The sequence below is a fragment of the Dysidea avara genome, chromosome 7 (genome assembly GCF_963678975.1).
Source record: "Dysidea avara chromosome 7, odDysAvar1.4, whole genome shotgun sequence".
NCBI lineage: Eukaryota > Metazoa > Porifera > Demospongiae > Dictyoceratida > Dysideidae > Dysidea > Dysidea avara.
The window spans coordinates 31,620,026-31,634,457 of record NC_089278.1 but is presented as its reverse complement, the minus strand read 5'-3'; the positions used below and the strand labels follow the sequence as shown (position 1 = coordinate 31,634,457).

The 14,432-nt window shown below is 35.3% G+C and overlaps 2 protein-coding genes across 2 annotated transcripts; both read left to right on the top strand.

Annotated features, from left to right (window-relative positions):
* Positions 1 to 1,981: 1,981 nt before the first annotated feature.
* On the top strand, positions 1,982 to 3,825 carry LOC136261174 (uncharacterized). Its single transcript, XM_066055147.1, has 4 exons — positions 1,982 to 2,291; positions 2,356 to 2,383; positions 2,439 to 2,854; positions 3,668 to 3,825. Exons 1-4 carry the CDS (start codon positions 1,982 to 1,984, stop codon positions 3,823 to 3,825), a joined length of 912 nt encoding a protein of 303 aa, XP_065911219.1.
* LOC136260768 (tyrosine-protein kinase receptor TYRO3-like) lies at positions 3,139 to 14,052 on the top strand. The gene is made up of 10 exons (XM_066054626.1): positions 3,139 to 3,157; positions 4,919 to 5,099; positions 6,585 to 6,625; positions 7,702 to 7,821; positions 7,894 to 7,974; positions 8,502 to 8,716; positions 10,514 to 10,623; positions 11,575 to 11,734; positions 12,697 to 12,833; positions 13,781 to 14,052. Exons 2-10 carry the CDS (start codon positions 5,017 to 5,019, stop codon positions 13,950 to 13,952), a joined length of 1,119 nt encoding a protein of 372 aa, XP_065910698.1. The 5' UTR covers positions 3,139 to 3,157; positions 4,919 to 5,016; the 3' UTR covers positions 13,953 to 14,052.
* The last annotated feature ends 380 nt before the right edge of the window (positions 14,053 to 14,432 follow it).

Sequence of the window (14,432 nt, the reverse complement as noted above, 5' to 3'; positions counted from 1 at the left end):
GCACAGAGTAAATAATGGCTTACCACAGCTTAAGAAGGATGCGGGCGGTGGATGAGAAACTAATAATCACCAAATAGGGGCCTTACGAGCATTTATTCACGTAAAAAAAGATGAAAGTTTTGTCACGGCTACAGGGTACACCGAGTAGAGGAATAACTTGAAAATTCGTCTGTACATAGGCTGATCATCGTAGGAGTGCCTTTTGGTGGTTAGAACAGCAACAGACTTACAGCTACAAAGTCATAAAGCAAAAACCGAGCAGGTGTAAAATCGCGGGATCGAGATACTCTAATAGAGCAGTCACTGGGGGGCAAAAAAAAATGCATAAAGAAATGCCCAAAAAATGAACTGATCATGACCAGAGTTCGAACCAAGGACCTCCATACCTAACGCCCGCATCCTGAACCACTGCTATCTCGGCTGATCACTTAACTTAATTTCTACCTTATAAATGAAAATTCTAGCTTAATAAGTAAAACCATAGATATTAGTATCTATGGTAAAACTGATCTACCAATAGAAAATCTAGATTGTTCTAGAACATTCTATGTGTGTTCTATTAGATGATTTCAGCGAAAGCAAAATCGTGCGCTCTATTAGAGCATTAGCACCATATTATTGTTGCAACACTTTGAGGCTCAATCTAGTAGCTATTTCATCAAATCAGAGCCATTTTCGTATTGATCAGTGGTATATTTGTATAGTATTAACTTAGTTTTGCCCCCAGGCGGTCTGCAAGCAGACTAATATATATGACCGACTCGCGCCAATTATCATCATCATCATAATCATCACAATAAGTGCTATATGCTAGCAAAACTTGTGACACAACAGCCTGGAAATCATATCCCAGTAAAAAGGTGCAGGATTTGGTTTTTGAAAATACAAAAAGAAGTGAAATCCACTCAAAAACAGCCAAGCTGTAAAAAAAGAGTGCAGCCCTCAAAAGCCTGAGTGAAAAAAGTTGTGAAATTAAAGGTGGCGGCCAAGAAATGGTTGCAATAATGTTAATGCTAAAAATTTTTAATAATGGCTGTGTGCATTGTTAAAATATATTAGCATTAACATCATTGCAGCCATTTCTTGGCCACCACCTTTGATTTCACAACTTTTTTCACCCAGGCTTTTGAGGGCCGCACTCTTTTTTTACAGCTTGGCTGTTTTTGAGTGGATACAAGCTCACAGGAAGGTGTTCAAAAGTCCTTGTCTGTGTGCACTTAACTATGTAGCTGCATGTGAGATGAGCATTTGATTCCTACTTGTGAAAACATAGTAGCTATGTATAGTAATTGTGTTTGTGTAATTAATGTACCAGTCGTATAACTTCAATGAAACAGTATAGCTACCATTAATTTGATTACTGGCTTGATGTGATAATTGAATAATTTTATCTCTTGCTATGTAGGGCCAAACATATTGTTTGTAATCCACACTAGTATAGCTTCTCTTCCTTTTAGTGATATCCAGACCATAGTTACCCAGTCTCAGCTATTACCATTGATAATATTTATGCAACTGTCAAACTACTACATTAACACTACTGTTGTTTTTGGTGATGCTCATATTGTTTGCCATTACTGAGTAATACTTGTCCACTACTCATAATTATACCAAAGTGCAGTATCACTAAGGACCTGTGAGAAGGATTAAACTTAACAGACTTTGCAAATAAACTCTCAGGGAAGAATCCCCTAGACCCAGTGTGACTTGACCTTCTTGTGTCTACACTATTTTAAATATTTATTCAATTGTGAAATTTATATAACAATAATGACAATATGCATGACTTTTTACCTTCAGATTTGTTGATTCGTAGCCTTGTCTTTCTTAGAGCAGCATTTACTATATACATGAGTAACAAATGGTACCATTGTGTAGGTGTGAGAGGGCTGATTCTGGCACTGGATTACCTAGAGTGTGTCTACAGTTTTATGGTGGGGATAACGGATTTTTTAATGACACGTTCAGAAGTGAATTACGAATGACAATAGATGATCTTGAAACGGAACTCTCTACTACGCATAATGATTCTGGATGTGTGGACTATGCATTAAATTATTTGTGTTACTTCTACTACCCCGTGTGTAGCCTGACAACTGGTGTGGTATCCTACACATGCACAAGTAGTTGTGGCTTATTGGTCAACAATCAAAACTGTTCAGATATACTGTCACTGGCTAGTAATCGGTTAGAAAATAATAACTTTCCTGAGCCTGAAGCTGATTGTGAAAGGACATCTCGAACACCTGAGACGCCTATGGTAGTGGCAGAAGAATGCATATCAATTGAAGGTTAGTAAATTTCTCTATGTATATACAAAGAAAATATGTTTACATCTTTGATTTAATTTTCTAGAAACTCTCCCTGTGCCTTTCCCATTAAAGTAAGTAAAATAATAAATGTATAATAATGTTTAATTAATATTATTACATATCCAGCTGTGAATCAATAGAAAGTACTAGATGTCACCCATCACTGTCATATACCCACTTTGCCTTAACTGGTTCTGAACTTATTAATGAAAGAGATAAAGTAACTGATGAGTTTGATCGGTTAGGAGAAGAGATAGGAGCAGATCATGATTGTTTAGGGATCCTCAGACTACTTGACTGTATACTCTCTCAACCAGCTTGTAATCCTGACACAGGAACAGTTACTCCAGTATGTCTTGAACTGTGTCCAGAAATTGACCAAAATATTGCTGATAGCTGTGCTAATCTATCATTCATTAATGATACTATACATTTTCAGCATTTGAATCATCTTATTCAGTTTGGCTGTTATGATCCACAGAGCTATTACAACTTTCCATCGTCATATTTTAGTAACTCTAGTGTTGATTGTATATCTTTTGGTAAGCCACACTGCATAGATATGCATATATAAGTGTACTCAGAATCCATCACATAGTTGCATTTCTGTATAATTACAGTGGAATATCAATTATCCAAACATCATACATAACGTAATACAAACCTGAAATTCAAAATGATTGGGTAGCCACCACAGTATCTAAATTTTCTTTTGGCATACTTTTTAAAGCAGTTCTTGTACTGCATACAATTTTTAACATGCAGAATGGTGTTGTATACTGAAAATGCGTATAATTATTGTTTGCAATTTGATTTTCTAGTTCTAACTTCAAGCAACAATGCAGGTATGAATGTATTATTAATTATTATTACATGTTGTATAATATATTTGTATTAGAGTCGTAATAAATCATTAATGCTTTCTCATCTACGTATATGTATGTATGTAATAGTTAAAGCACTGCCACGAGTTCTGTGCTTCAAATATGGCATGAAAAAGAATGGGCAAGAGACAAACATTGCACTCGCCTTCACCTCATGCGATATTTCATTTTGAGACCACTCTTTGAGTGCTATATTTGAGATATAGCATGAGCCCAGGCAATGCTTTAACTGTTGTAATAAACCATCAACTTGAGGTATTTACAAGATGCATAAAACAATTAGAAACTCATGGAGTAGTCTTATCATCAGTAGAATAGGTATTGCACCTGTGTTGCACCTGTGTTGCACCTGTGTTGCACCTGTGTTGTGCCTGCATTATTGTTGTTCTGGACTTGGATGAGTCTAGTCCGTCTTCTTAATGGCTAAAAGTTTTCGATTGTGGTACCTAATATTTCCATGGTATATTCTAGGACTTGTCTGTTTATGTGCACAACATATTGCAAGAACTTTCTCTGCTGCTATTATCACAAACAATCATCATCAAAAACTTCAAGTATGTCTTCCAGTGGTTCTAGTCTTAGTGGTTGGGTTAACTGGTCATCCAACACAGTGTGGAATAGTAGCCTAAACTGGCTTGGTTTACTGGTTGTACTGGGTAATTGTTCACTCAAAGCAGACTATTAGCCTGCAGATAGGTCTTGGCACACACTGGTGTGCACATGTTATGCGCAGTTCTATAACTACCATATATAGAACTGTGAGTGTTCTATATATGCCCAATATAGAACTGTTGTGTTTTGTATGGCTATTATAGAACAGATTTTTGCTTTCATCCTCCTACACACAGTTCTTTATATAAAAATGTACACATGTAGATTTGTGTAAGTGCACATATGTGTGGTGTATGCATGTGTGTGTGCATGTGCATCTTGTACATGTGTGAGAACATATCATTTACTTATTATGTATTCGACATACTGAAACACAAACATTTGTACACTTGCTTTAAGTAAACTTCACGTGCATCCATAACTTTGTTGTGCATATGTAGAAAGTCCCATTTTGACATTTTGGGACACCTTTCATACTAAATTTGAGATAAATTAGTTCAGCAATTTTTTGGGCATGCTTCACTGAAAGTTTAATTTTGTCTTCCTTTGTCTTATTTGGCTATCCGGCACATTTGATTTCACAACTTTTAAAGCGTTTTTTAAAGGCTGCATTCCTATTTCATGCAGCTTGGGTGTTTTAGGACGGATATTTGTATACCTTTATATGGGAAACTATTGTCTGTCTATTATGACAATTGTTCATTTTTTGTATGTATCAATCATCATGATTCTAGCTCAAAAATGCTGTGACCATACCCTGAATGTTTTACAAACCTTTATGTGTTTTTCACAGTTTATTGTAAGTCATTGGTTCATGGCTATAAGAAAATTTATACTACATTTATTTAAGTGTCACTGTAAATTTAGTGCCAATCCTGTTGTTAGAACAGGTGTCTTAAATGTAGGGTTGATTCCCATAGAGTAATATATGGTGTGCTGTATTATTTTCCTTTTTAAAACATCTTTTCTATTACAACTTGTTTTTAAACTGCTTCTAAAAATTGCCAAGTAGCTGTAGCACTTTGTGACAAAGAGCTCTCCATACCTCTGTATATAAATCCCCTTTACACAAATAATGGTCTACATATTACATAATGTTTATTCTTTCAGCCGATAATTCTATCAGTGCTGGTGTTATTGCTGGAATAGTTGTAGGAGTTGTCATCATCATCATCATCATAGCAATAATAATACTAGTAATATTTGTAATGGTGGTAAAGAGGAAGAGGAGTCACATACCTGTAATGTATAAGGATTCTACTGATAGTTGCTCTATAGACCAAGGACTAAGGTTGTTGAAGTATAGTTGAATATGAATATATTATGTGTGTATGAATGCCTCTTGTTTTGAGAGAAACTGTGTTTATGAAGTTAAATATGATGATCCTTGAGTAACGCAATGCAACAGTTGTCCTAGCATTAATCTGTATTACTACATATAAGGTATTATGATTATTCTTACTGTATTATATTCTTGTGTATAAAAATGTAGTTGTGATTAAATATCACAACAATGTTGCAGAAGCTGATATATTCAATACATGCACTGTATCCTACTGATTAAACTATACACCATCTTACTCATGGGGAGTTCGAAAATCTTTGTTTCATTTCTGTAGCCCCAATGGTTTGCGTGTCACATGAGTTTGTTTACGAAGCAGTCAACGTAAACAAAGTTTGTTTAACAAAACCACCTTCATACGCCTATGCACAAGTGAATGCAAGGCTAAAACTATACCTTAGTTGGTCTGCCAATCCATGGTGAACATTATAAGCTTAATTCCAACTTTGTAGACTAATCCAAATGGAATTTATGGCTGTGAATGCAAGCGCCAGTAGTTTATTTTTAGTATAGTCACTGTACAAATTGATTTCCTTGTTCTTCCTACTTTCTAGCACTGTAATTCCAATTAAAAAATGAAGCAGGGAAGAATAAAGTGGGAATTAGGCAGGGTGTGCGATAATATAATTTTTAATATCACGATAATGTATCTTATTATCACGATTATCACGATAAATTTTTACACATATGAATATAAATTTAATACTTATATGTCTATACATTTATCATTGTGTGACTTGTCTGCTAACTAAAACTAAAAGTTATACCTAAAGCAATTTGTGAGAATTATCCCTGGCCATTTGTAGTTTACAGTAATATCCGGAATTTATCATTATCATGATGATGGAATTTTCACGATTTCGATTATCACGATAATGAGTTTTCGCGATAATCGATTTATCACAATTATCGCACAGCACTAGTGGGAGTACTGAAACAAGTGACATGATTTTATACTATAGAAATGTGAGAAATCTCTACTTTGGTATACAGGTGTAATTTACTTAAATTGGATCTCAATCTGTGTATATACATATTTTAGGATTTGTACCTGCTCTACCTGGGGTATACTCCTACAGGAATTTTAGCATTATGATTTGTATTCTTATTCAGCGACTCTGTTGTTGATTGATATTAATGCTTCTAGAAGGGTTTTCTTGCTTCTATAGCTATAGCTAGATTTAACATTTCTAACACTAGATTTGGCATCAGACATGCACTAAGACTCTTTTGTAAAAGTGTGTAAGATTAATTGTTGGGGTGCCATTTTGTTTTGACAGTAATGCCATACTGAATTTATAACAGGTGGCATGTAGTAGGATACATTCTTAATAGTTACCTATTAAATAAGTATCCCAATAATTAGTTACTCACTGCCATAATAGTTGAGTTCACTTTTAGGGATGAAATTTATATACATACAACTTCTTATAGATATGTACCAACCCTTACCCGTAGTGATCCTTCAACTTCAGGTAAGTAACAATTTATTAAATTTATCACATTCATGCACATGTACATAATAATACACATACACATGTACACAAACACGCACATGCATGCATGGGCTCTCAAATAAAATTATACTTTTATGATATCAATGCCTAAAGTGTTCATCATTGTAACAAGAAGACACTCTCACTAGGCACATCCCTTCAGCTCCTTGTACAGAAAATATAATATCATTATAAATACTGTATCTTCACTCCACACAACACGCTCTACAATTATCATATCTAAAGGCAATTAATAAATTTTGTTTGTTACCTGGGGGACATTAAAGATGATGGCTTTTGGTTGATGAAAGTTTGGAAGTTAATGAGTTATGTTTTTTACTCTCTAACTGCATAGAGACTAGGTTATGAAGAATATGTCTTTGTGTACTAAATATAGCACACAAATTTAAGAAAATGTCAGCAACACAGTTAAGGTTCCATGCTTCTTCCAAATACCATGCAGTATTGTAGTAAAGCTTTTGTTTCTGCATTATGTAAGTGCATAAATATGAATAAGGTATTAATGCACACCGAATGGTAGTTTTAGTATTGTGATAATTGAAATGCCACAATATATTGCAATACCGAAAGTAATTACAGGATACCGTTGGTATAAACATTATAAGTGAGCCATCCTGAAGCATTTATTGTTGTGACAATACTGTGGTATTTTCAGTCAAATTATTATTAATTTTCTAGTTTTTACATACCTCCTTGCTTCAGTTTGATATCCATTAGATGTACATGATTGCATAATATGAAGTGTAAATATTATTCAATAACCTCAGTCATAATTTATTTTTTTACTGTGTTGGCTTAGAATTTTCAGTACTACCCTGTCATCACTGTTTCTATACAGTAACAACAACCCCTTGAGCCTTCACAAATTTCAAAGTGAACTGTTTAGCTTATATACATGCTGTCAACATGTAACAAACTTGCTAGATATATTTCTCAAGATTGGCAATATTTAAGTGATTCACGTAACAAAATTCAATATACCCTATATTCTAACTAATTGCAACATGACCACTGGATGATTTGATTGTTTCTAGAAGCTTCACCTGGAGATAACAAGCAAGAAATCGATCAGTTCCTACAATATGTCAAGGAAAAATTTTCTGAAGTTCTATTATCTGCAGAAGTTGTTACTAAGTCAGATTTCCTAGGAAAAGGTACGTATATAACTATCCTGCCACAGTTTTGCACATCTGCATAATGCTTATGTTATTATTATCCTCCAACAGGAGCATTTGGTGTGGTCCACAAAGGAGATTTAGTTACTTCTAGTGGTATTGTCAAGGCTGTGGCTATTAAAACTATCAAATGTAAGTAAGACAATCAAATTCAAAATTCGACAAATTTGACAAAGTTGAGCACTTGACTATTGTGTGTTGTAGTATATAAATTAATCACTGCCAATTAACAATATATACAAAGCCAATTAAATATTTTTAAAAACCATACATACAGCATAAGAAAAAAATATGACTGGGCCTGCAAAAATAAGTCATGTGGGCCCATAAAATATGCCTATACTATTTCAATTTTTTATTACTCAATAACTTATAATGGCATTTTGGCATTTCCATGCACTTTTCAGCACTTAGTAATTTTAATTCACTTTATAATGAAGGATACAGGATGCAGATATTTCATCCTGGTACTGAAATATGATCTGACATGTGATGGGGTGTGGTTTGTGCCCGCATGCCCTATTTTTGCAGGCCTGGTCACTTAATGTAAACATTTAATTGTGTTACTGATATAATTTGTTGTATGATGGGATGTAGTTTGCCGGCACAATTACAAATGTAATTCCAGCAACATTGCACATACATGTATACTTGTGTAGCTACCAGTATGGATGGGATGAAGGACTTGGTAGCAGAGACAGCCATAATGAAGGGTTTCCATCATCATAATGTGTTACCATTACTGGGAGTGTGTGTTGACTATGATGATGAGGATGTACTAAAAATAGTCATTCCTTTTATGGCTAATGGAGACTTGAAAACTTTCTTAAAAGAGAATCGTGTCTCACCAAACAGCACACATGAATACCCAAAGGTACATAACATTGTATTTGAATGTGTGTGTCTTTGTATGTGTTGTATAATGGTAGGGACCTCTTAAAGATACCACAAGCAATATTTACCAGATACTTTGTAAAATTTCAATTAGTATGGCTTTGCAACACACTTTCTGAAGGTTTATAGGATGCCTGGTCCTATAGCCTGTTTAAAGATGTTACAAATACTGTCTTTCTTGGTAATGCAACATACATGATGATAGGTTGTGCAACCAAGAAACTTCATGCGGCATGCCACATCCATATATGTTGTTAACTGGAAGGAATATCGTAGACTCTTGCTATTAGGTGAATGCACTTAGCTAATTGTCAGCATAACTTTTGTGAAATGTACTATGGTTGTTATACATGTGCTAATAAATGACTACAAGGAGTTTCTACTAGGAAAGCAGTATTCATGCCACTATGGTTTTTAAACAGTTTGGTTATATATACTGGTATTGAGTCAAAACACAGTACCGCTCAAATGTAACATTGTCTCTTGAGAGTGCGAGTAACTAAAAAACTCACTAATCAAATGGTGTGGCACACTTTTCACTTGTGAGTATTCATCCCAAACAAAACAGGGTGAATACTCACAAGTGAAATGGGTGCTACATCCTTTAATTAGCAGGTCTTTTAATCACTTGCACTCTTGCAAGACAACAAGACATTTGAGCAGTATGTAGTTTACTTCAGTCAAGGAAACAGCAATCCTTAAAAGTCGAGTGCAGCTTTGTAGTTGTGGGCAGTGTTAGTTCGAATAATTGTATATGTCTTGCAAAACATCAAGTGTACTGTGACACTTCTGGTCTGTTCTGGTGATCTTTTGCTGCCATTCTGCATAGCACAGTTTACAGCAGCAATTGCAACTACTACACATATATGCACTTACAAACAGATGTCTAGCACAAGCATACCATCTGCTCTTAACAGGCAATGTGTGACTGGATTTAGCAAAATCAACCATATGGGAGCAACAGCCAAAACTGAGATAACACCAACTTAAAGTTGCTGCACTATCAGCTAGGCTAACAATTTCCACATCAAACTTTCCTTCAACCTGTAAGATCTGCTTTTCATAGACAGTTCTCTGGTGGCCTGTATAATCATGCCATGCAGACATTTGTACAGGCCTGTGAACATCAGGGACGTGCTATAGAGAGTCCAAATACTCTGGGCAGATGAACAGGGAGTTGAATGTGTGATATAATTATGTCTCTTTTGTGAGATTTCAGCCTATTTCCTGCCTCTGACAGGCTGTTTTGTGGTCTGGTGCCTTCAATTACCATCCTTGTAAATTATCTTTATCTTTCCCACCCTGCCACACCCCTTTTGACAACTTGTGTTGCAGCAACACTAGTGGTGAAAAATCTATCTAAAATGGTGGGTAAATATACAAGGATTACCTTGGCCACCAGATGCTCATAAAGAGTTATGGATTGCTCCATCTTTGATGAAAAATCCATACGCATACCAGTGCTGGCAAGTTAAAATGCTTTACTTATATATATTTAAAAACCATTTTTCTATGAATCAATAATGCACTCAAATGGGTGATTTTTCAAAATTCAGTCACATATGTGCTTAATAACTGACAATGTGTGCCTAATAGCCAAAGTCTATAATAAAATGCAATTTGTGTGCAATACATAAAAGATTCAGCTAGTTTTTATAGGCTTCCATAGGTAGTAGGTTTGTTAACTGCACTTTATTAGCTGTAATTTCATTGAAGTGTGTCTTGTATGAATTCTACCCCCAAATGTATGCTAAATTGATTATGCATTATTATTTAGGACCTTTCTGGAAGAATACTAAAGATGATGTGTTTGAACATTGCAAAAGGAATGGAATATCTCGCTGAAAGGAGATTCGTACATCGTGATTTGGCAGCTAGGAATTGCATGTAAGCACAAGTTTTGTTTTCTGGGAAGAATTTATAAATTTCTGTGTTACTCTATACCAGGGCTGTATATGGGACCTGATTTTGATTTTGAGCACAATATACATTAAGTAGAAAAATGTATTTTTATTTTAAATGGTAATAGTGGTTGGCAGTTATGTGGGTGAAGATAGAGAGATCTATGGTTAAAGCATTTAGAGCACAAGAAACAGTTTCCTGCCAGATTTTATCACGAGTGTTGTTGGATCACCATCGCCAACCTTTGCTCATAATGCTATGATTCAAGAGAGAAAAAAAGTATTGGAGACACATGGGATGTAAATATAAGGAAACATAGCACAGCAGTAAATAGACTGCTGCTAAATTTCGTACCTCCAAAGTTATCAGCCAGTGCAGCCACCCATGCAAAATTGTATAAAAGAGCATGTCCTTCAAAAAACCTGGGTGAAAAATTTGTGAAATCAAAGGTGGTGGTCATGAAATGGCTGCAATGATGTTAATGATTATAAATTTTAACTATGGCTTTGTGCATTATTATCATTTCATGACTGCCACCTTTGATTTCACAAGTTTTTCACCCAGGATTTTTGAAGGCCACACCCTTTATATAGTGTTGTACTGATTCCCACTTTTAGGCAAAACCGATATCTGACATTTTTAACCTTTTACTAATAGTTAACTGATACATGAAAGTTACACTTGTGCTTACTCCACTAAAAGTAGTTACAGCTAGTAAATCCGATGCTGTGAGGTTGTACACTTACCTCAACTCAAAGTTGCTAGTCAGACAAGTGGGCTAGGCCTCCAACCATCACTGTTTAATATTGTGGTTACCACAAAACATATGATGTAACTATAATAAGTTATGGACCATCCCTACCCTCTATACTTTTCATCAAGTATTAATAGTTAACATGTCAATCTGATGAACCGACTACTTTACTGTATCTACAGGGTTGATGAGAGCCTTAGGATCAGAGTGGCAGATTTTGGCCTAACTAGAGACATATACAGCACTGAGTATTACAGAATAGAGAAACATACCACATTACCAGTAAAATGGATGGCATTAGAGTCACTACTGGATGGATACTTTGATGAGAAGACTGATATGGTGTGTGCGTGCGTGTATGCATGTATTTGTGTGTGTGTGTGTGTGTGTGTGTGTGTGTGTGTGTGTGTGTGTGTGTGTGTGTGTGTGTGTGTGTGTGTGTGTGTGTGTGTGTGTGTGTGTGTGTGTGTGTGTGTGTGTGTGTGTGTGTGTGTAATATGTACATGTGGTGTGCTTGACTAGCTGCATTGTGCTCGCATTACACGTGCACACACACATTATGCACACATTATACACACACTCACACACACATACACACACACATACACACACACATTATACACACATTATACACACATTATACACACACACTCACACACACACACACACACACACACACACACACACACACACACACACACACACACACACACACACACATTATACACACACACACGCATACACACACACACACACACACACACACACACACACACACACACACACACACACACACACACACACACACACACACACTCACTCACACACACACATACATATACATAAACTTCCTAACACACTTGCCTTAGCAATGCCAATCTTATCATTGCTAATTGGATTCATCAAAATGTTTGCTGTAATTTCAGAAGATTCAGTTTACACTGTAGTAGTTATATTCTACCAAAAGATCAAACTAATTAGGTGCAGATAATCAGATATGACTGCTATTTTGTCTACATTTCTAGGTGCCTCTAGAGAGTACATTGGAAAAGTAGACACCCTGTAGCCAAATGTGCTACCCTAGTAAAGGACACAATTATAATTTTTAATGCACCTCCTTCTACTCCAGGGCATTGCATGACATAACAGTTACTTATATGTGCACTATACCCAACAGGATCAGATATATCTAATTCAACCCACCAACCAATCACAGACAACTGTGTAATTAATCCATGACACTCTCTCCATTAGTTGCTCCCTTTGTGTACAAGAATATATGTGTGTGTTAATGTTCATTGCAGTGGTCATATGGAGTCACCTGTTGGGAGATTTTCTCACTTGGTAGAATACCGTATCCTGGTGTGGATAATGCTGAAGTGATCAAGACATTGAAAACTGGAGAAAGACTAGATAAACCTGACCTCTGTCCATCTGATCTGTATGTGCATATTATGTGTTTAGACTGCAACAAAATTTTTTCCTGTTTTCAATCCTTTCTATCCATTTACAGGTCTTAAAAAATAACATTTGTGTTACGATAAAAAAACTGCTTTAAAGAATGCCTAGTATGCATAGCTTACCGTAATTCACTTTATTTTTGTGCAAAAAAATTTCATTATAAAAATTTTCATGTAAAAATATTTTCGTATGATTTACATAAATGACTGCTCTATTAGAGTAGTTCAATTTGTATAAAAACTTTCCGTGCAAGAAATTTTTATACGAATTTTACATATGAAAATTAGTTTACAATGAAAAAAAAGCAAATTACGGTAGTTGTGTGTCAACAATGTATATACGTATTACAGTTCAGGGAATAAACTGCAATGACAACAATTTGTTATCATAATGGATCAACACAAATGCTGGTTTTCAAATGTGTTTATGAACATGTTTGGTAGCTATATCCTTTGTATATGGATATAAGAGTGTACATAGAAAGGAAAATTAATAATTGAGTACGGTGTGCTGAGTGTGTTTGGATGGACTGTACATTTATCTACGTATGCACATGTAAGCAAAGTATTAAGCTATAGTGGCTCTTTGAATTTATTCTGAAAGGCTGGCTGACTATATAATTATAATATCTGGTGCTTATCATCAGTGTTATAAAAGCAACATGAACCCATTCATTACAATTCTCATTCCAAGTTTCAGGAAAACTGATTAGCTAATATTGTCTGCGTATAGAATTTGCCTTCATCTTGGTTCTCTTTATTAACTTTGTCTTAGAACGTGATGTATCTATAACTTCTTAGATTCTCCTGGTATGTGTGTGAGTGTGAGTGTGCGTGTGTGTGTGTGAGTGTGTGTGTGTGTGTGTGTGTGTGTGTTGTAGCCTCAAATATACTACATGCATGATGAAGTATATTACATTTTACACAGGTTTAAGATGTTAGAAAGTACATGGAATGCTGAACCAGACAAAAGACCATCATTTTCTGATATTGTACACACCTTAAGTGATGGTGTGGAAGATACTGGTGTAACTATTGATGATAGTACTGTTGAACATGTTACTGAATCTAATGGTTACATTGATGTACATGCACAATAGCATAATCTGATTTCCTAACTAACTTGTTCAATGCACTTCATGCAGTTATATCAATCATGTACATGTACTAATTGGCACAATTATCTTTACATGTGGTATCATAAACACCACTTTCATTGGACAATACTTGCAACAATATTAGATTTGAGATAGCCGAACTTAATTACTCTAGTAGAACAGTCACTTTTACATTTCTTTAAAAACTGCATAATTTACAGTATTGTACTGTCTAGAATATCAGAGCTTCTAACTTATAAAGGCTTTCCTGGGTCAGTAAAAGCTAATCTGAGCTAATCTGGTCTATATAGTTTCTTCTGTAATTACTTGGTTGAACAGCCAGCTCCATGTGTTTTACTCCCACTCCAGTAAGATTCTGTACTCTACTTTGATGTACTATATCCACAGAAAAACAGTCAAGCTGTGAAAAAATGGTGTGACCATAAAAAGCCTGGGTGAAAAAATTGTGAAATCAAAGGTGGC

What these genes read in the sequence shown, in the direction of transcription:
- LOC136260768 (XM_066054626.1), top strand. Translation starts at nt 5,017, where the DNA reads ATGGTGGTAAAGAGGAAGAGGAGTCACATACCTGTAATGTATAAGGAT. An exon ending in GTCAGATTTCCTAGGAAAAG is followed by an intron (nt 7,822 to 7,893) that starts GTACGTATATAA and finishes ATCCTCCAACAG; the next exon opens with GAGCATTTGGTGTGGTCCAC. An exon ending in GACCTCTGTCCATCTGATCT is followed by an intron (nt 12,834 to 13,780) that starts GTATGTGCATAT and finishes CATTTTACACAG; the next exon opens with GTTTAAGATGTTAGAAAGTA.
- LOC136261174 (XM_066055147.1), top strand. Translation starts at nt 1,982, where the DNA reads ATGACAATAGATGATCTTGAAACGGAACTCTCTACTACGCATAATGAT. An exon ending in CCTGTGCCTTTCCCATTAAA is followed by an intron (nt 2,384 to 2,438) that starts GTAAGTAAAATA and finishes TTACATATCCAG; the next exon opens with CTGTGAATCAATAGAAAGTA. An exon ending in TGTTGATTGTATATCTTTTG is followed by an intron (nt 2,855 to 3,667) that starts GTAAGCCACACT and finishes GGTATATTCTAG; the next exon opens with GACTTGTCTGTTTATGTGCA.